This window comes from Rhinatrema bivittatum, chromosome 2, assembly GCF_901001135.1.
Source record: "Rhinatrema bivittatum chromosome 2, aRhiBiv1.1, whole genome shotgun sequence".
In the NCBI taxonomy this organism is placed as follows: domain Eukaryota; kingdom Metazoa; phylum Chordata; class Amphibia; order Gymnophiona; family Rhinatrematidae; genus Rhinatrema; species Rhinatrema bivittatum.
In genome coordinates this window covers 211,268,737-211,290,358 of record NC_042616.1, presented here as the reverse complement: position 1 = coordinate 211,290,358, position 21,622 = coordinate 211,268,737, and the positions used below count along the sequence as shown (strand labels likewise).

General features: G+C 45.6%; 1 protein-coding gene across 2 annotated transcripts in view; it reads right to left on the bottom strand.

The window, feature by feature from the left end:
• FAM221A (family with sequence similarity 221 member A) overlaps positions 1–21,622 on the bottom strand; it is a 129,865-nt gene that overhangs the window by 76,741 nt on the left and 31,502 nt on the right. The window contains exons 2-3 of one of the 2 annotated variants that reach the window (XM_029589099.1): positions 9,147–9,252; positions 8,642–8,815 (exon numbers count right to left, since the gene is read on the bottom strand). In XM_029589099.1, coding sequence (XP_029444959.1) covers positions 8,642–8,815; positions 9,147–9,252 — 280 coding nt within the window. The remainder of the gene's footprint in view (positions 1–8,641; positions 8,816–9,146; positions 9,253–21,622) is intronic. The other variant, XM_029589100.1, reaches the window with a different exon arrangement.

The following is a 21,622-nucleotide window of genomic DNA, read 5'->3' as shown; positions in this document are numbered from 1 at the left end:
GCTGTCGTTCATCTTTTCAGATGTCAGAAGCTTCAAGCGTCTAGAGGCGTTCCCTCGATTCAGATGTCCAAGTTTCCTGATGTCAAGATGGCTTCTCTGAGGTACTGCCCTCTGCATACCTTTCTCTTCTCTATACTGCATTATCCAGGAGAACATGTCAGCAGATCTTGATGCTCCCCGGACTCTCCAATCAGTCTATGCTTGATAGATTAGAATCCCTCTGTTGGATCTTTGTCGAGTGCTGCCTGACTCCTCTCCATCTTGTGCTCCTCCCGCTCCTAGTGTGGTCCGCGACCAACCTCCGGGTTGTGTAGGGCACGCAGCAGACAAGGTGGTCTGTGACCAGCCCTCTGGCTGTGTAGGGCACCTTGAGGGATAGCACTCCCTAACTTCAAGAGTCTCGTCTCTTCATCGTCTCCAAGAGTCTCGTCTCTTGTCTTCGTCTTCAAGAGTACACCTCTCCTTCATTCATATCCAGGAGTCCTCATCTAGTCCAAGTCCCAGGAATCCTTTTTCTATGAACTCTGACTCTTAACTCTCCAGTCCAGGAGTCCCCTGTTCCGGTTTCATTCTTCAAGAGTTTGAACTGTGTCCAAGCTCGCATTTTCTCTCCTATCCTCGAGGTATCTTAGGGCTCCTCTCTGAGTTATCTTGTGGACCAGGGGCTCACATTCACACAGGAGCAAGCGTTCACACCTCTACGCCCTTCCCCAGGGCTTTCCCGCATGCATTCACCACGGAATACGCAGCTACAAGGCGTGTCCGCAACACTCTGAACTCTACTTAGAAGCTCCGCCTCCTGGGCCCTGATAGACAGCTCCCATGACAGCATGGCTAATTCAGCCCTGCTATCAATGGGAAAAATGTTGATATGTCATTTATGGAATTTTCAGGATACCGGACTTTTGCATGAACCTTTTCATATTGTTCTTCATTTGACCAGAAAAAACACAGTAGAGATGTATATGTTCTGGATCCGAAGGAGGAAGCGCTAGGGGGTGCTCCCCATTGCGGAACGAGTGGGGTGTGCCCTTGTGGTGTGACGGATCCTCATCTGGGAAAGACTGGAACTGAAGATGAGAAGACAAGACGTAGCGAGAAAGGTCCCTCAGGTGCCCTACACAGCCCATAGGTTGGACGCAGACCACACTGTCCTCCACACGCCCTACACAGCCAAATGGCTGGTCGAGGACCACGAGAGGAGCGGGCAAGGTCTGGACACAACACAGGCCAGGAACGAAGTATACCCCTTGGATCCTCTGGCGTCGAACAGGAACAGTCTCTGAATTAAAACATGGAACTCGGAATCCGGAACATGGGCTTTAAAATCAAGGAACCTCCAGAGGCACGGATTGCTCATGTCCTGGAACATCAAGACTTGGACATCAGGAATCGGACATCAGGAGATGATCATGAACAAAGATGCTGGGCAGGAGCAGAACGCAGAGAAGTGCAAAGAGGAGAAGCTTCCAGGAGGACTACCTCCTTGCCAAGGTGAGGAGTGAATGAACGAGGAGCCCTTTTGTAGGGCTCTGCAGGAAACACTCAGGGAGGAGTCTGAGGAGGGCCACACCTGCACTGGCCCTTTAAATCCCACTGAGAGGCGCGGCCTCGTGGGCAGGACCCTGGACAGCGGCATCCTGCCACTGAGGAGAGCAGGAGGTGAGCTGGGCAGCAGGACAGGACCTGACGCTGGAGGTGGCATCCGATCGCAGGAAGGCAGCTGAGGGCAGCTCCCTGCTGTGGCGAGACCAGGGATGAAGGCCCCTCCGTGCCACGGAGCAGCAGTGACATTGGCGGCGCCTGCCACAAAGAAGGAGCTAAAGTTCGCGGCTCCTGCCGCGGTGAAGAGTCGGGTTGCGGCAGCTCCTGCTGCGAAGGTAAGCGCCTGCTCGCGGCTAGGCCTGCGAGTAGGAGCGCAACATTATATACTTAAAGGTGAATTTTAAAAGCCAGGAACATGCCAAAAATTGGGAGATGTGCGAGCATGTAGGACATGGGTATACCCACCCAATTTCAAAAGCCATTCACATGTGCGCACAAGTCCCGACACGTGAATATCTCACATTGAACAAAAAAGGGGCAGAAAGTGGGCGAGGTGTGGATGAGGAATGGGCGTTCTGGGGCACAGCCAAGAGATGTGCACGCAAGTACCTATGTGCCTGAGCACACACTCAGGTCCAGTGCCGTATAACTTTACTTCTGCTATGGAGGAAGTGTAAATCTTAATAAAAGCATTTTCAGGAGGTCACGTGATGCAGTGCAGGGGAAAGCCGTGATTTTTTCCCTCGCAGCGCCGACCCTCCTGCATCCAGCCTCATCCACGGCTATTTTGGCTTAAATCCAATCCAGGACCTTGGGGAACCTGTGATCTCACGCCGAATCAGAGGAGCGCCATGGCGGCCCGTTTGAAACAAAAAGATAAGGAGAAGGACAAGCCGCGCGGCTCCGAGGTGCAGAGCAACATGGCGCCGGCCACCCCGCCCCCACCTACCAAAGCGGCGATCACTGAAATCAAGGCCGCAATATCAGAATTACTAGGTCCGGAGCTGAAGGGTATTTCCACTAAACTCACCGAGCTAGCTGCGGCGTTTGCGAGCTGCGAGGCCCGTTTTTCGACGTTGGAGCAGCGAGTCTCCGATCTTCAAGACGGCGCGCAAAACGTGGAGGCGGAGGTGACGGCCTTAAAACTGGTGGTGGCGAAGCAGGCAGACCGTCTGGAAGACCTGGAAAACCGGTCTCGCCGCTCAAATTTGCGTTTCCTGGGCCTCCCGGAGTCTATACCTGATCGAGAGCTTGTGACATTTTTGGAGGGCTGGCTCACCAAGGAATTGGGCCTTACCATGGCGCACGGGCCCCTGCGTGTTGAGAGGGCACACCGGCTGGGCCAAAGGAAGGAGTCGGATCCCAGACCGCGCATCATAATCGCCAAGATTTTTAATTTTGTGCACAAAGGGGAAATTTTGCAGGCGACTCGGGCAGGTAAAACACTGATGTATGACAATAAAAAGATCATGGTGTTTCAGGATTTTTCGACCGCCCTGTCTGCGAAGCGCCGCGTTCTAGCCCCGGTATGCACTCAGCTTATTAACTTGGGATACCGTGCCACTTTGATATATCCGGCTAGGCTACGGGTGGTTACCCGAGAGGGAGTCCGGTGGTTCACGGAGCTCATGGAGGCGCAGGAGTTCGTGCGTACAGTGGCCTCCAGAAGTCATCAGAGTTCCCCTCGTGCAAGTGAGGACCCAGATTGAGAGCAGCGGAGTGGCTAGCCATCGCAGTTTGGAGCCCTAACTGGCAGCATTTGGAGTTTTCCCTTCTTTTTTGGGAGTTTCTTTCTTTCCCTACAGCTGGTGTCAGCGCGGGACTGGGCTGAGTTTTTTTTTTTTTATCTGTGCCCAGGACTTTGTTGCAGCGGTTCCCCGTCTTGGACTCCTATACAGTTTTTCGGTTATTCTATCTGACACTAAGCCTATGCGAATGTCCATGTGCGGACCTCCCAGGGTCCATGTTCAGCATACATGGAGTGGATGAGGCTGGAATGCGTCGGGTAGGGGGGGGGGGGGTGTTTGTATGCATGGTGGTGACTTCTTCTACTGTATGCATGTTGGGGTGGGGAGGTTTCGGGCACAGGGGGGGGGAAGGGGGGCAGGGTAGGGGAGGGGGGGGAATTCATTTCAGATTCGGGGGGGGTACCATGCACGTAGTTCGGGGAGTCAATTCTTGTCCTCTATTGGGATTGCTTTTACAGGGAGGTTTTAGCTGGGAGAACCTTCCTGTTTCTGACCTATGCTTACCTGTTGTACTGTTTATCCTCTTTTTAGGTCATGTCAGTTAGTGGATTAAGGTTCATATCCTGGAATGTCTGTGGCATAAATTCGCCTATTAAGAGGTCAAAAATATTGAATCATCTTAAGAAAAAACAGGTGGACGTGGCATTTCTCCAGGAGACTCACTTGACAGATGTTGAGCATGCCAAGCTCCGCAGAGGTTGGGTGGGGGATGTGTATTATGCCTCGGCCTCATCCAAATCCGCAGGGGTAGCTATACTTTTTGGTAAACATGTGCCCTTCACCATAATCCGGGAATTGAAGGATCCACGGGGTCGCTACCTGATTCTAGTTGTTAAACTTTTCAATGTTTCAATCATACTTTGTAACGCCTATGCTCCAAATAATGACACGGTAGGATACCTGCGGGCCCTGCAGGGTCAGCTGCTGCCCTATCTTGATGATTTTGTTATCCTGGGAGGGGATTTTAATGCGATCCGTGATTTGCATTTAGATAAATCCAATAGTAGCCCACGGGATCGGGTTGTCAGCGCCAGTTTGACGCAGCTTGAGCAGTCGATGCATCTCCTTGATGCGTGGCGCCTCTTACACCCAAGTGAGAGAGACTTCACACACGTATCTCGGGCCCACGCGACGTGGTCGCGTTTGGATTATTTCTTTATTAGTGATAAACATTTTACAAAGGTTAATGATGCATGTATTGGCGATATTCTTATTTCCGATCATGCTCCAATCTGGATGGATGTGCAGGTCTCCCCTTACGCTCCTACTCCACGGCAGTGGCGATATCCATATTTTTTGGCTGATGATATTCCTTTCCAGGAATATCTACGCTCGCGATGGCAGGATTACGCGACTCTTAATGAGGAACATAAATCTGACCCTGTGCTTTTTTGGTATGCCACTAAGGCAGTGATACGAGGAGATATTATCTCCTTTGTAGCCCGTCGACGGAAAGCCCTAGATGCGAGTCTCCTCACTTTAAGTGCCCAGTTACAGAAGCTTAAACGGCGTCTAGCTCGTACTAGTATCCCAGAGGACAGGGAGGCCCATCGGGTATTACAAGGGAAAATTAACACTTTACTTCATCAAAGAGAAAAGAAAAGTCTGCTCTATTATCAATATCGGATGCATCGCTACAGTAATAAGTCGGGCAGGATGCTCCATAATTTAGTGAAGGCGTCTCGCTCCTCCAAGCACATCCCTGTAATCCGTTCAGAAACAGGAGTTATGCATACGGATGCTACGGCCATTCTCGCGCAGTTTCAGACCTTCTTCTCTCGCCTTTACACTAAGGGAGCTTGGAAACCTGATGTCTGTACTCAATTTTGTGCAAAGCTGGATTTACCGGCTCTAACAGTGGCACAACAGGAGAAGCTAAATTTGCCCCTGGAACAGGAAGAAATCCATAAGGCCATCCAGCAGTCCAAGCGATTTAAAGCGCCAGGACCGGATGGGTTCACTGCTGAGTTTTATCGTAGCCTAGTGGATCAGGTTAGCCCCGTCCTGGCTCAGACATTTACCACCTTGGTCGCTCAGGGGCAATATCCTCATCATGTCAATCAGGCCCACATTACACTTATAGCCAAGCCGGGGAAGGATGCTACTTCCGTGACTTCTTACAGGCCTATCTCGCTTCTCAATGTTGACCAGAAGCTATTGGCCAAAATCCTGGCTGACCGCTTGGCGGAGGTACTTCCCTCCTTGATTGGGGAAAATCAGGTGGGCTTTGTAAGGAAGCGTTATGCGTTAACTGCTATCAGAAAGGTCCTGGCGGCCATGGAGATGAGTCAGATGATGGAAGAGCAATATCTTTTGGTCAATTTTGATGCAGACAAGGCTTTTGATCGTGTAGAATGGGGCTACCTCTTCTACATTCTGCGGGAGTTGGGCTTTGATGGCTGGTTCCTAGATGCCCTTCGCTTATTATATCATGAGCCCACTGCGGTTATTGTAGCTAATAATGCTCATTCAGAGGTGTTTTCTATAACCCGAGGCACCAGACAAGGGTGCCCCCTGTCACCTTTGCTTTTTCTGCTACAGTTAGAGCCTTTATTACTGTCAATTCTCGACATAGGGCAGATACGGGGTATACGCATGCACCATGAAATTTTTAAATATGTTGCATTTGCTGATGATGTGATGCTCTTTTTATCTAGGCCCCAGCGCTCTTTACCTCCATTAATGCAGCTTTTTGCGGAATTTGGCAGTTTTGCGGGACTTCGCCTTAATCCTACTAAGTCAGAGGCTTTAGCCTTTCCGGATACCCTTAGAGAAAGCTGGCAGGGTGATTTTCCATTAAAATGGGCTGCTGGTTCCCTCCGCTATTTGGGGGTGATCATTACCTCCCCTCTGACTGACCTTTACGTGGCAAATGTTAAGCCTTTGCTTCAGGTGACCCTGGATAGACTTCGCACTTGGCATGCCTTGCCTCTCTCCCTCTGTGGCCGTCTTAATTTGTTTAAGATGGTGCTTTTGCCAAAATGGCTCTTCCTTTTGCAAAATCTGCCTCTTTTGCTTAGTCGTCAAGATCTTAGATCCCTTGACAAAGCCTTAAGGGTTTTTTTATGGAGGGGAGGCAAGGCGCGTATTTCATTGGTGGACCTTCGAGAGCGCTGGGGAGCGGGGGGATTGGGAGTTCCTGACTTGCGACTCTATAATCTGGCATGCAATCTCCGTATTTTAAGGGATTGGATGTTACATCAATCTTCCTTTATTCACATAACTGCGGAGTCGGCCTTGGTGGTGCCTTTTGCTCTTTCTTATGTTGTTCAAGCTCCTGCCCGGGAACTCCCTTTTGTGCTGCTTCATTCTTCCGTTGTCACCCCGATTCGAGCTACGTGGCGGCTAGTCACACAGCTGCTACGGACGCCTCGATTGTGTGTGCCCCTGCTACCTATTCAGGGGAATGGTGCTTTCCTTCCAGGCTCCCAGACCAAGGGGTTTCAAGACTGGCGAGCACAGGACCTTACTCGCATAGGGCAGGTTATCAATGATGATGGTCAGTTGCTCTCCTTTCCTGACCTGCGCTCAAGGTTTGGGTTGAATGTCTCTCATGTTTTCCCGTACCTCCAACTTAAGCATTATTTTCAGTCCTTACCGATGGACCCTGGCCCAGTGGAGGTCCTTACCTCCTTAGATAGGGTGTTGCGGTTTAACGTCCAGAGGGCTCCCAAGGTATCCCAATATTACAAGATTTTACAAGGTGTCACGAGAATGGAGCCCTATGTATTACTGCTTGAACGTTGGAATAAAGATGGGATATTTGCTCTTACAATCCCCATATTAAAAGCAAGCTTTGGGCGAATTAACCTCATTACTATTAATATGTATTATAGAGAAATGCATTATAAGTTTCTGCGAAGGGCTTATATCTCTACCCAATTGGCTCATCGCGCCGGGTTGGTCCAGAGTGCAATTTGTAGTAAATGTCATGGAGCAATAGGGCATCTCTCCCACTCTTTCTGGGCTTGTCCTAAAGTCCGCCGCTTTTGGGGACGGGTTGCATCATATTTAATGGACCTTTTGGGGGTTAATCTGCCTATAACGCCACTACTGTTCCTTTTTGGCCATTTCCCACGCATTTCCTTGAAGCAGGGTCCCCGATATTTCATACACAAAGCTTGCTTGGTGGGGAAGAAGGTTATTTTATTGTACTGGCGGGATCCGGGTCCCCCCTTGTTACGCATGGAGGAATTGGGCTCCCGAGTGGACCCACGCTCCCGCCGGAGATTCTTACTGATTTGGGACCCTTATTTGCAATCACTGTCTTCCCGGTCACGAAGTTTGGTTATCAACGATTGCTGAGGTTGTAGTGGAATCCACCTCTAGAAGATACATCTTGGCCTCTGGACGTCTCGAAGGAAGCTGCGTGCATGGACACTGACTTTGGACATTTATCTTTCATGGGGGGGGGGGGGGGGTTGGGGGGGGGGGGATGGGGAGTTGTAGATTACTGTGGAGCTGTTGTTCTTGCCTGGTCTGTGTAGAGGACAGTGTACCACCTCTCCAGACCTACTTTTTGGTTCTACATTTTGGTTATGTTCATAATAATAAAAACCGTTTGATACTAAAAAAAAAAAAAAGCATTTTCAGATATCTGTGAGGGGTTTAAGGGGTCGGGGGAAACTGCGGGGAGTGCAGGCTAAAGAACCAGGGGGGGTTGGAGGATTAAGCTTTAGACTGGGTGAACTGGTGGATAAATTGGTGAAACTGGTCATGGTGTGGGCATGTGCTTGGCATAAAATGACCTCACTTGTGTGGGTCAAACCTGACTTACACTGCTGGGCACACACAACCTTAAAATTAGGTGTACACATACATACACTTAGGCTATTTTATAACATGCGTGCGTACGTGCACGCATGTTATAAAATTGCCACATCTCCGAGAACACGTCAACACACCTGTGTATAAGTGTGCCTGCACGCCCATTTGAAAGTTACCGACTTAGTGTTGCACAAGGAAGCAAATTTTCATAGTCTTATTTTGTGCTCCATTTCCCACCCATTCTTGCCAATTACCAATAGCCCCCCCCCTCTTCCGGCACATCTATTGGAGGCCTCTCCACAAATGAATTTGGCTGAAATTTGGCAGGAGTTTTGTCATCTCAGTACGAGACTTTCCTCCCAAATTTCAGCCAACACAAGATAAATGCTTTGCACTGATTTGTTTGTTCCTCACCTTGATGGTTTGCTCTGTAAAGTGTATAATCAAATTCAGATAAATAACTAAAAATAAACATGCCTAAAGTAAACATGTCCAAAAAAGTTCAGTATCCTAGCATGGCGTTAAATCAACATTCTGTACTTGTTTCAATTGCACAACAAGCTTAACAAAAGAAATCTTACCTATGAATACAAAAGCATGGCGTCTCAGGACCCACAAGCTTACAATCAATGTTAGTGGGAGATCTCCAGCTAACATACAGTCTATTTTGTAACCGCATTGGTAAAACCTTTTTTTTGTATTCCTCATATTCCTCTGGGGTAAAAAGTTTCCCTCCATCATCATCACCAACAATCCTGCAACAAAAAAACTATTACAAATATTTTCTTTAATGATTTTCTTTTCATTTGTAATTATTCTACTGTACTCTAATGCTTGAGAAAAGAACTATATTCAGTTATTTCGCTACACTGACTATATTAATGCTTGAATTGATAGCAATTTTGTACATTGAGATGCTTAAATATTTATACTTTTCTTATTGCTCTGTATAACATTGGTTCCTTGATATATAGTACTAGAAGTAATATGAGAACCCATTTAAAGTAAAAAGAATGTCATAACCCTTGTTATAGGTCACATAGCACTTAGGCCAATCAGTCAGAATTTGGACAGGTGGATACACACCAGGGTCTTTGGTTGGGCACCAGGTTCAGGTACTCAGAAACAATGGATAGGGATCTGTCAGTGGTTAACTCCTTCAGAGGTGTGCCAGGGTTTCCTATACAAACATCTTCTCCCAGGCAGAAGAAAATAATTAAAAATATATAAGCAAAAGGGTTTAAAATACAGTCAGCCACAGTAATACTGAAACTTCACTTTATGCTATATTTGTTTCAAATCTGTTTAATTTAAATATAAACAAAGTGTACAGTAACACTTGAGAGATGTGCCTAAAGATGTTGTATCTGCTCAACTCCAAGCACTTTCAGTGTGTTCAAGATCATACACAAACAACATCGGCCACTTGGCCAACAACTAGCAAAACCCCTCCCAAACTAAATTCCCCTTCCCCCCTTTGTCCTGTCATTTCAACATTGGTGATCTGAACAATACATAAGCCATATACCAAACCAACCCATGAAGATCAGGCAACCTTCATTTAAAGAATATTCAAAAAGAGACTGCAGGATCTATGAGGTAATGTCTGTAAAAGCAAGTTTGCTTACCGTAAACAATGTTTCCGTAGATAGCAAGATGAATTAGCCATGCTGTCATGGGATCTGTCAATCAGGTCCGGGAGGCGGAGCTTGTCAAAGCAGAGAACAGAGCTTTGCTCTCTGCGGCTGCGTGTGTGTTCCCGCGCAGGAAAGTAACGGAATCTCCTCAGTCTATGATTAAGCATCATTGTAGTCGAAGACTTGGTGACTGTCAGGGAGGAGGGTGGGTCAGCATGGCTAATTCATCCTGCTATATACAGAAACATCGTTTACGGTAAGCAAACTTGCTTTTTCCCGTCAATAGAAGGGCTGAATTAGCCATGCTGTCATGGGAGTCCCAAGCTCCCGATCAATTCCTTTATATGTGTTTGTACGTGATCTTTGACAGTGTGGCAGTCACTGTGGACTGGAGGATAGAGATTGCAGTATTGCTGGCCCTATCTTCGCATCAGTGGCTGCTTGTTGGTCAAGGCAGTAGTGAGATGTGAAGGTATGAAGCAATGACCATGTAGCTGCCTTGCAAATGTCTATGGGTTGTACATTCTTCAGGTGTGCCCAGGAGGCTGCTACTGCTCTGACTTGGTGAGCTTTAGGAGTAGAATGTAATTGTAAATTCTGTTTATCATAGCAGAATTTGATGCACTGAACTATCCAGCTGGAGATGGTGCATTTAGCCACTGGTAATCCAGGTGCCTTCGGGTCGAAGGAGACAAAGAGTTGAGAAACACGGGAGTCTGAGTTTGTCCTTTCTTTGTAGTGTGTTAAAGCTCTTTTACAATCTAGTGTGTGCAGTAGTTTTTCCCTATCATTTGCGTGCGGTTTAGATAAAAAGTTGGTAATTCCATGGTCTGATTGAGATGGAATTGAGTAACTACTTTCGGTAGGAAGGATGGGTGAGTTCGGAGAACTACCTTCTGGTGATGAAATTGCAAATATGGAGGATAATGGACCAAGGCCTGAAACTCACTAAATCTTCGTGCTGATGTTACTGCAACCAGGAATACCACTTTCCATGTGAGGTATTTAATGTGTGCCAAGTCCATGGGTTCAAATGGGAACAGCATGAGCTGTTCCAAGACTATGTTGAGGTTCCATGGAACTGGAGGTTTAGATTCCGGAGGACGAATGTGAGTTAACCCCTTCATGAAATGAGTCAGTAATGGGTGATTGGATATAGGAATATTTATTTATTTATTTATTTATTTATTTAACACTTTTTTATACCGACCTTCATAGTAAATAAACCATATCGGATCGGTTTACATAAAACAAGGGTATAACAGAAGCAATAAATAAAAGTAATTAACAAGAGAAGAGAATAAGATAAAGTTACATTTAACAAGGAGTAAAAACTTGGGAAGCTTAAAAGCTGGAAGGAAGTTAAATGCCAAAAAATAATTAAAGAAGCATAGTCCAAAAGGAATTTGGATTAAAGCAAGATGCTTTAATCAGTAAGTGCCAGAGTTCTTCGTTTGAATGGTTGTCAGACTTTAATCTTCTACGTCCAAGTGTGGATAAAGAAGACTAAGGGTTGTCTGGAGGATCATCGAAGGCTTGGAGGAATAGCCACGTCTTAAGTTTTTTCCTGAATGTAATGAGACAGGGTTCTAGTCGGAGGCTTGAAGGAATGTTGTTCCAAATAGATGGACCTGCTATTGAAAAAGCTCGGTCTTTGGTCGAGGAAAGGCGTGAGGCTTTAGTTGGGGGGTAGTTCAAAGTACCTTTATGATTATCTCTAATTGGCCTATTGGAGGAATGAAGTTTGAAGGGTATTTCAAGGCTGAGATGGAGTTGGTGATGGATGGTTTTATGTATTAGGGTAATTGCTTTGTAAAGGATTCTGAAATTTACAGGTAGCCAATGTAGGTTTCTGAGGATGGGTGAGATGTGATTTCCGCGGCTGGTGTTGGTCAGTAATCTCGCTGCAGCATTTTGAATCATCTGAAGCGGTTTAATGGTCGATTTGGGTAGGCCAAGGAGGAGGGCACTGCAATAGTCAATCTTGGAGAATAACAACGCCTGGAGTACTGTTCTGAAATCTTTGAAAAAAAGAAGTGGCTTGAGTCGTTTCAGAACCTGGAGTCTGTAAAAACAGTCTTTGGATGTAGTATTAACCATTTTCTTAAGGTTTAGTCTATTATCGAGAATTACTCCAAGATCTCTCACCTGCTTATGAGTGATGAATGTGTTGTGAGGGAATGGTATGGGAATATTTTCTTCATTTGCTGAGATGAGGAGGAGCTCCGTCTTTGAAGAGTTAAAGACCAGATTTAATCTATTGAGGAGGTTAGTGATAGATATAAGGCAGTTATTCCAGTGGGAAAGTGCTTTTGAAATAGATTCTGTAATAGGAATAAGAATCTGTACATCGTCTGCATACAGATAATGAATTAAATTAAGGTCAGATAGCAATTGGCAAAGGGGTAGGAGGTAAATATTAAAAAGGGTTGGGGAAAGGGAAGATCCTTGTGGAACTCCTAAATTGGATTTTGTTAATGGCGATTCTTTGTTGTTGATTTTAACTTTGAAGGATCTATTGTGGAGGAAAGATTTGAACCAACTATGGGCAGATCCTGAGATACCAATGTCTGTTAGGCGATCCAGAAGAATGGAGTGGTTGACGGTGTCAAACGCCGCAGAGATGTCTAACAGGATTAATAAGAAGGAGTAGCCTTTGTCAAGACCCATTATAATATGATCTGTAAGTGAGATAAGGAGGGTTTCTGTGCTGCGTGCTTTGCGGAAGCCATATTGTGAGGGGTGTAGGATATTTTGATCTTCCAGGTATTCTGAAAGCTGGGTGTTTACCAGCTTTTCTGTTATTTTGGCTAAAAATGGCAAATTAGAGATGGGTCTGAAATTGTTAGGTACATTAGGGTCAAGATTGTGTTTCTTGAGAAGGGGTTTGAGTGATGCAGTTTTTAGGCTGTCAGGGTAACTTCCTTGGGTTAAAAAGCAATTTATGATACTTGTTAAAGGTTTTGCGATCGTATTTGGAATGAGAAGCAGGAGATTTGAAGGAATATTATCTGCAGGATGGCTAGATGGTTTTGTCTTTTTAGAAGGGATTCAATCTCTTTAACAGAAATTGATTCGAAGCTTTCAAGTTTGGCTCCCTTGCTTGATTGAGGATTCTTGTCTGAGGTAAGAGGTAGAGTATTTGGAGGAAGAAGGGCGAGCGTATTCAGGATCTTTTGTTGAAAGAATAAAGCAAGTTCATTAGCCTTAGATAGAGCTTGTTCGTCAGGGATGGGTGGAGGAGTTGATTTTGTGATTTGAGTGACGTATGCAAATAGGGCTTGGGCATCGTATTGAAAATGATGAATTTTGTTGGCATAAAATTCTCTTTTTGTTAGTAGAATAGAGGTCCTATAATGATGTAGAAAGCCTTTGTATTTAGACAAGGTAGTTGAGTTGGGTGTTTTTCGCCAAATATTTTCTCTGTGGCGTAGCTCCTGTTTCATCTGTTTTAGTTTAGGGGTAAACCAGGGTTGATTCCCTTTTTTTGTAGGATTGATTGTTTAAGAGACTGTTGGACACCATTTGTTAGCAACTGTTTCAGTGATCTTGTGCCAGGAAGTTAGGGCTGAGTCAGGATTCAAAAGGTCTAGATTCGTGAGTTCCTTAGACAGCTGATCACTGAGTATTTCCGATGGGCAAGGTTTTCTGAATTGAATAGTAGAAAGGAGATGAGAGGTGTGAGTCTGTTTAGCTATGGAAAAGGAGGATTCTATCAAGAAATGGTCTGACCAGGGGATTGGTGTGCAAGATGGTACTGAAGTGCAGGAGAAATTAGAATTGATGAAAATTAAGTCCAGAGTGTGTCCTGCTTTATGCGTAGGACTATTAATGATCTGCGTGAATCCCATAGCACTGAGGGAGGTGAGGAGCGCTTCGCAGTTTGAGGAGCGAGGTATAACATCAGTGTGAAGATTGAAGTCGCCTAAGATCATAGATGGGAGGTCTAAATTGATATGTTTCACTATGGATTCTATGAGTGATGAAGGGTCCGTTTCTAAAACTCCGGGAGGAGCGTAGACTAGTAGAATTTGTAGTTGTTTTGATTTGACTAGTCCCAATTCTAATTTAGAGTCAGACTTGATGGTATGAGTGGATAGTTTGAGTTCTTTTTTGGTGGCTAAGAGAAGGCCACCTCCTCTTTTTTTGTGTCTGTAGAAGGAGAAGAAGTCATAGCTATGAATAGGAAGTTGATTGATTAGAGCAGTATCAGTATCTTTTAGCCAGGTTTCTGTAATAGCACAGATATCTGGATTTGAATCCTGGAGATAATCGTTGAGGATGTGTGTTTTTTTTGTTAAGGATTGAGCGTTGAAAAGGGTTACTGAAAGTAGTGTGAGGCCTAGTAGTTGATTTAGAGGTGAGGTCATGATTGGAATAATTCTTTTTTGTATATTGTGGGTGGAGATAATTATGGAGCTTCTCCTTTGGTATTGAATGATTGGGATATTATAGGTATGCATGAGATTGGTTGTAGAGACTAGAAGCTGGGGATGTTGTAAATTAGAAGAAAACTGGACAAATCCAAGTAGAATGCAGATAGAAGAAAAAGCTGGGTGAATGTAAATAAAACTTTTTCTTTTATAGAATCAATTAGTGAAATTCCTCTGTAGGATCTGATGAAGTCTCTGGCTATTCCACGGATTCTCAGGTGAAGCTGACGTGATTAGCGCAGGTATAGAGTAGGAATTGGGTGGAGCTATCTAGCAGTGGATTGAGAGGATCTGTATCTGGTGGATCGAGATTGAGGATAGATGTGGCTGAATTTTGATGTATGAGGTTCTCTGCTGGTAGAAGGTTGGTAGAAGGTCAGGCTGAGGAGTGCTGGATGCTGATTGGAGTTGGTAGAAGGTCAGGCTGAGGAGTGCTGGATGAAGTTTTAGTAGCTGTGTTGAACTGGATGATGTATGCCGGATGCAGCTTGGAATGTATGATGAGAGTTGGACGCAGCTTGAATGTATGCATGAGGTGAGGGAGGGATTCTTGAAAAGATGTTTTGAGGTTCTGAGACGAATGTTGTGAGTTGGGTGTTTGTTGAGAGCGGAGTTGGAAGTTGAAAGGCTGGAATGCTGGTAACTGCTGAGTGCTGGGACAAAGATGTCTGTTGCTGTTTGGGTGATAGGTGGAGGTTGCCTGTTAATTTACATGCTGAATGAGTGGTACAAGCGTAGGTGAGAGACCTTATAAGCTGGAAGGATGCTGTATGCTGGAGAGGCTGGATGGCTGCTGGGGAGGATGACTGCTGGATGGCTTCTGGAGTAGTTGGACTGAAGGCTGGATGGATGTTGGGTAGCTGCTGGAAGCTGGAGAGGCTATAATGGGTGCTGGCTTTGCTCCAGGCAGTAATCTTTGTTAGGATCAGGATCTTTTAATGTTACGTACGATTATTTAGAACGTAATCTCTTCCGAGGGTATGGGGCGGGGCGGGGCTCCCTCGGGGCTGCACGAAGGGGCAAACAAAGGGGCAAGCCCCTTTGTCTTGCTCCTTCGGCGCGCGACGCTCGGCGCGCGGCGTCAAGAGTGTGACAAATTTAAAGCCCCACAGTGCTGGTACCTGATTGGAGGCGCTGAAATAGTAGGCGGGGCTCAGCGTTTTCGGCGCGATTCGCTTAGATTTTGGTAAGCTTTTTTCCCTGCAATGTCTGCCGCGTTATCGGCGTCGAGGCCGGCTGGGTGGGGAGAGATTTGCAGTGACCTTCCCCCGGCGGGGCTCGGCGCCGATCGCGCAGGCCTTCCCCGTTCGCAGCAGCAGAGAAGCAGAAGAGAAATGGCGCCGCAATATCATTGACTGGTCTATGATAGGCGCCTATGGCGCTGAGGTGAACTCTGATGGATGATGTTGCTAGACCAGCTACATATAGTGTATGAAGATAATCAATGAGCAACTCCGGTAAGCAGTCCAATGGTGGTATACCTTTGGAAGTGCACCAGACAGAGTGACGTTTCCATTTATAGCTATAATTTTCCTGGTTGAGAGTTTCCTGGATTCTAAGAAAATGAATTGTGCTGAAGTGGAAACTCCTTGTTCTGTCAGAAGGAGCCTTTCAATCTCCAAGCTGACAAGTGTAGAGATGAGTGTAGCGGGTGTAGAAGTGTCCCTTGATCTTGGCAGAGAAGATCTTGTCGATTCGGTAATCGAATTGGATCCCTGATGGATAGTCGAAGCAGGAACCTGTACCATGGTTGCCTCGGCCAGGCCGGGGCTATGAGTATCAGTTGAGCATTGTCCGCTATGCACTTCTGAATTGTTCTTGTTATGAGTGGTATGGGAGGAAAGGCGTACAGAAGGCCTGTCGTCCACGGAATGAGGAAGGCATCTTGAGCGATCCTGAATTGGCTTGGTCTTATCGAGCAGAATTTGGGTACTTGAGCATTGATCTCTGTTGCAAAGAGATCTATCGAAGGTGTCCCCCACTGCATAAATATGTCTTGGGCTATTTCTGTATTGAGTGTCCATTCGTGGGGATGAAAGATGCGGCTTAGTCTGTCCGCTCTTGTGCTTGCAACTCCTGGTAGGTAAGTTCTTGGAGATGTATGGAATTTCGGTGAGCGTGTTCGAAAATTATCAGGGTCTCCTTGCAAAGGGACCATGAACTGGACCCTCCTTGTTTGTTGAAGTAAAACATCGCCATTTGGTTGTCCATGTAGATCATGACCCTGCGTCCTTTCAGGTGGTCTTGGAATACTCGTAATGCATTGCGAATTGCTCTGAGCTCCAGTAAATTTATTTGCAGGTTCTGTTCCGAGATTGTCCATAACCCTTGTGTTTCGTAAATCTCGAGGTATACACCCCAGCCCTTGTGAGACGCATCTGTGGTTAGGACTGCGTTGTGAGGAGGGGGACTGAACAACGCTCCTTTGGACAGGGTGGAGTCTAGGAGCCACCATGTTATATCTTTTTTCATTTCGGCGGTCAGCGATACCTTCTGCTTCAATGGTTGTGAATGTTGTTTCCATTGGCGTTTTAGTCCCCATTGCAGGCACCTCGTGTGTAGCCTGGTGTTGGGAACCGTGAAAATCGCCGCCGCCATGTGGCCCAGGACTACCAAGACCTGTCTCGCTGATGGTCTCTGAGTATGGTTCAAGGTATGTAGAAGGTGACAGAAGTGTGATATTCTGTCGCCTGGGAGGTATGCTCTGTTGCACGTAGTGTCCAGGCATGCACCTATGAACTGTAACTGTTGTGTTGGTTGTAGATGTGATTTCTGAAAATTGATCACTAATCCTAGTTCCTGTACACAGCGTATCCCGATGGAGGTGATCTAGTAAGATGTTGGGAGTTGGGCCGATTATGAGCCAATCGTCCAGATATGGAACCTTGTTTCCTGAGATGAGCCACCACCACTACCATGCATTTGGTGAACACTCTGGGTGCAGCCGACAGTCCAAAGGGAAGAACTTTGTACTGGTAGTGTTGATGTCCGTAGCGAAAGCATAGGTAACGCCACGAGGATGGATGGATTGGAATGTGTGTGTAAGCATCCTTCAGGTCAATGGAACAGATCCAATCGTTGGTTTGAATGAGAGGAAGAATTGACTTCAACGATACCATTTTGAATTTCTCCTTGGTGAGAAATTTGTTCAATTCCCTTAGGTCTAGTATGGGGCGAAGGCCCCCCCGACTTCTTGGGTATGAGGAAGTATGGGGAATAAAATGCTGCTGATTTGGAGCGTGGGTGAATTTGTCGAATTGCTTGTTGTTTGCGAAGCAAAGCAATTTCCTCCCCCAGTTGTGGATGGGGGTTGTGAATCTTGAGTGTGGAAAGATGAGGCAATATGGGTTTTGTGGCAAATTGGAGTTGGTAACCGTGACGTACTATCCCCAAAACCCATTGATCTGATGGTATTCTTTCCCAGGCTTCCAGGCAAGAACGAATTCTGCCTGGTGGAGCTTGATGTTGTGGTGGCGGCTGAGTAACTAAAAAGATGAAGTCGCTTTTGCTGCGGTAGTCGGCTGTTGTGCCTGCTGTCTCTGGTTACGTGGTTTACCTCTACGTTGGTTTGAGGTATTCTGTTGTGGAGCAGGACATTGGTAGGAAGGGTATGGTTGTGTACGAAAAGACTGATAAGATCTATAGGGTCTCCTGGCATATGATTGCCTACGAGTAGATCCGATATAACGACGTGTGGTCGAATAAGTAGGATGTGATGTTAACAATTGTACTGCTAGAGCTTCTTCCTTCAATTTACTTACTGTGTCCTGGAATCTTTCTCCGAACAGGTTATCTCCTGTACATGGGAGGTTTGTTAGTTTCTCGTGCGAGTCTTCACGTATCGAACTTGAACGTAACCATGCTAGTCCGCGGGCTGCAATGGCTGTTGCTGATGCCCTGGATGATGTTTCATGTGCTTCGTAGATTGACCTCAAAAGGTGTCGAGAACACTCTTCCATGTCATGAAGAGGCGGAGGTATCTGATCCACCATTGAGGAAAGTATACCCTTCATAGCTTGCATGCACTCATATAGGTATTGTATCATGTAGAATTGATGGTGCATAATTCGGACAGTCAACATCGAGTTATGGTATATTTTCCTGCCAAACTCATCTAAATATTTGTTGTCTTTCCCTGGTGGGTATGAGGAATGCGACTTTGTTTTCTTAAATCTTTGCATTGCCTACTCTACTACAATTGAAGCGTGAGGTAATTGTGGTAGAGTGTACGGTGATATTTTTCTCATACGAAATTTTATGTCTGTTTTCCTGGAAACAGATGCAATTGCATAAGGCGCATCCCAGGACTTCTGTAAGACTGAATGCAGGAGCTCTTGTGGTGGAAGAGATGTTGGTTCCCCTGGAGTATCAAAAATCTTTAGGAGACCAAGGGTTTCTGCTCTAGGGTCTGCTTCTTTTTGGACCTCTAGATGCAGTATGGTACCCAATTTTTCTAGGAATTTTGGGTATGTAAGGTCTTCCGGAGGGGAGTACGGTTCCTGAGGTTGTTCCTGCGGATCCGACGGGAATCCCGTAGATGATGATGGGGATGTTTGTATTGAAGGAGAATCAAAAGATGTATTCTGTGTATGAGTTGGCGAGGCTGGTCGATTTAATTTGGGAGATGTCGGCGGTTCTACCGACGGTTCTCTAGTAAGCTGTGCTTTGTGTTCCGGAGAACTGTCATCAGCAATATTAGTCATTTTGAATTATGTCTGAAGCGTTTCATAAAAACCTGCTAAAGATTGAGACAATTGATAAAATGCCTCTTTTGTATGAGAGGGCATTGTCATACGACCATCTGGTTCTCGTGAGACACCTGCTTTAGGGTGCATTGAGTTATTCTGAGGTGAAGTATTAGGTACCTTTCTGTCGTTTTGTATTTTATTGACTGATATGTTCCTCGAATCTTCTGAATCTGTAGAAGTGCTAGAGGAAACAACCTGTATTACCTCTCTAAATACAAGTAAATGTGTGCATTTTATGTAAGATCACACTTTTAAAGTACAATAAGTCTCTGAAAATATTACACCAGGCCTTAAGACACCAATACATCTCATATTAGAAAACGGACCAAGTCAGGCTGCTATAGAGTCCTACACAGAAACTACACGCCAGCAGAAAACCTCACCTGAATCACGTGCTGACCCTCACCTAACATAGAATAAAGAGACCAAAAAGCATAACTAGAAGCATGCAGAAAAAACTGAATTGGAAACTGCAACAAGCCAGAGTCTCTGTATGCAGTGTAACAAAGGAAAAAAGAAACATCACCCATCCTTATAAAACAAATCAAGAAATATAAAATCATCAGCAGTAAAACTGTACTAACAAAAAGAACATATTTCGAAACAGCTGATGAGTGGAATATCCAATAATTAAAAACTCATATAAAACATTTCCAGATACCAGCAAAATATTTCAAAATAGCAGACACAAAGACCCAGTAATGAAAAATATTAAGGATACAAAAAAGTTTTTGCTCTGCATACCTGGGAACGTTTGATATCCAGGTGTCCTGAGATTGTTCTGAATTAGCAGGAGGAGGGGTGGTTTGCTTGAAACTTTCTCCTCTCTCAGTCACATACCAGCGCTCTCTCTCACACTGGCTCTCAATTTCACACCTATACACACATGCTCTCAGTCACTCACATATACACATGCTTTTTCTCTCTCACTTATATAGGCTCTTAATTACACATTTACACACATGCTGTCTATCTTTTCACGCTTACACACACACACAGGCTTTCAATCACATAAATACATGCTGTCTTTTTCTCTCACACACAGACTCTCATTCACATGCTTACAAACATGTCCTCTCTTTCTCTCATTTACACACAGGCTCTCAATCACATACTCACATGCTCCATTACCTAAACCAGCTCTCAATCACACACAGACACACATGCTCTCTCTTACTTATACACACAGGCTTTTAATCATACATACACATGATCTCTCTCACACACAAAGGATCTCAATCATACACACATACTCTTTCACACAAACAGGTTTTCAATCACAAACTTACACATACAGGTTCCCAATCGTAAACTTACATTCATGCTCTCTCTCTCACAGGCAGGCTCTCAATCACAGACATACTCTCTTTCACATATACAGGCTCTCAATCATTCACATACATGCAATCTCTCACTCACACACATGCTTGCTCGCTCATTCACTCTCTCTCTCCCCCACCCCCACCCCGGGAACTCGCGGCAGCAGCAGCCTCCTCCCAACGCTAACCTCCTTCATTTTCAGCCCTCGCGGAGGAGGAGTCCCATTGGCCGCGGTTGAAGCTCTTCTTTATTTTCCTCCGAACCGGGCTGCACAGTCTTCTTTTCGTCGGACCGATGCTGACCACACTAGCGTGGTCTCTTCTTCCCGCGCACGCACCCGATGCTCACCACTTCCTCTTCCGGGCCGCGGGGGGGGGGCGGGAAGAAGAGAGCACACCGGTGCCGCCAACTCCAGCTATTCTGCCGCTTCCTCTTCCGGGCCGCGGGGGGGGAGGGGGCGGGGGGCGGGAAGAAGAGAGCACACCGGTGCCGCCGACTCCAGCTATTCTGCAGCGTTCCGCCCAGGCTGACAGCATTTTAAGCCCGGGCGGAGGAGGACCGGGGAGCAGCTGGGTCAGCGGGGGACTGGAAAGTGTGGCGACACACCGATTTAGATTTGTCTGCGAGCCAGATGCAGCCATCAAAAGAGCCATATCTGGCTCGCGAGCCATGGGTTTCTGACCCCTGCTCTACGCAGTCTGCATCTTCTGTTAATAAGCAGGTTGTGAATACAATGGAAATACAAATACAAATTAAAAAAAACATATTTTAAAATGTCTATATGCAAATACCAGAAGTCTGAATAGTAAGATTGGTGAATTAGAATGTATGGCAATACATGAGTATATAGATATCATAGGCATCTCAGAGACATGATGGAAGAAGGATAATCAATGAGACACTGTGATACCAGGGTATAAATTATATTGATGTGAAAGGGCAGATCAAACTGGCAGAGAAGTGGCACTATATTTAAAAAATGGTATTGAGTCAAGCAGAATAAAAGTTCTGCAAGAATTAAAATGCACTGTGGAATCCTTATGGATAGAAATTCCATGTGTGATGGGCAAGAGTATAGCAGTGGATGTATATTACCATCCACCTGGCCAAGATGAAGCAACAGATTGTAACATGCTGTCAGAAATTAGAAAGAAAAATAAATTTAACACAAAAATAATGGGAAATTTAAATTACCCCAGTATTGATTAGATCAATGTATCATTGGTCCAGAAAGGTTAAGTTTCTAGATGCCATAAATGACTATTTCATAGAGCAGCTGGCCCTAGTACTGATGAGAGAGACAGCTACTTTAGATCTAGTCCTTAGTGAAATGCACAACCTGGTGCAAGTGAATACTATAGTGTTATGAACTGCACTGCCCGTGGGTTTCCCCACGAGCAGGCTCACTCACCATGCTGCCTTCT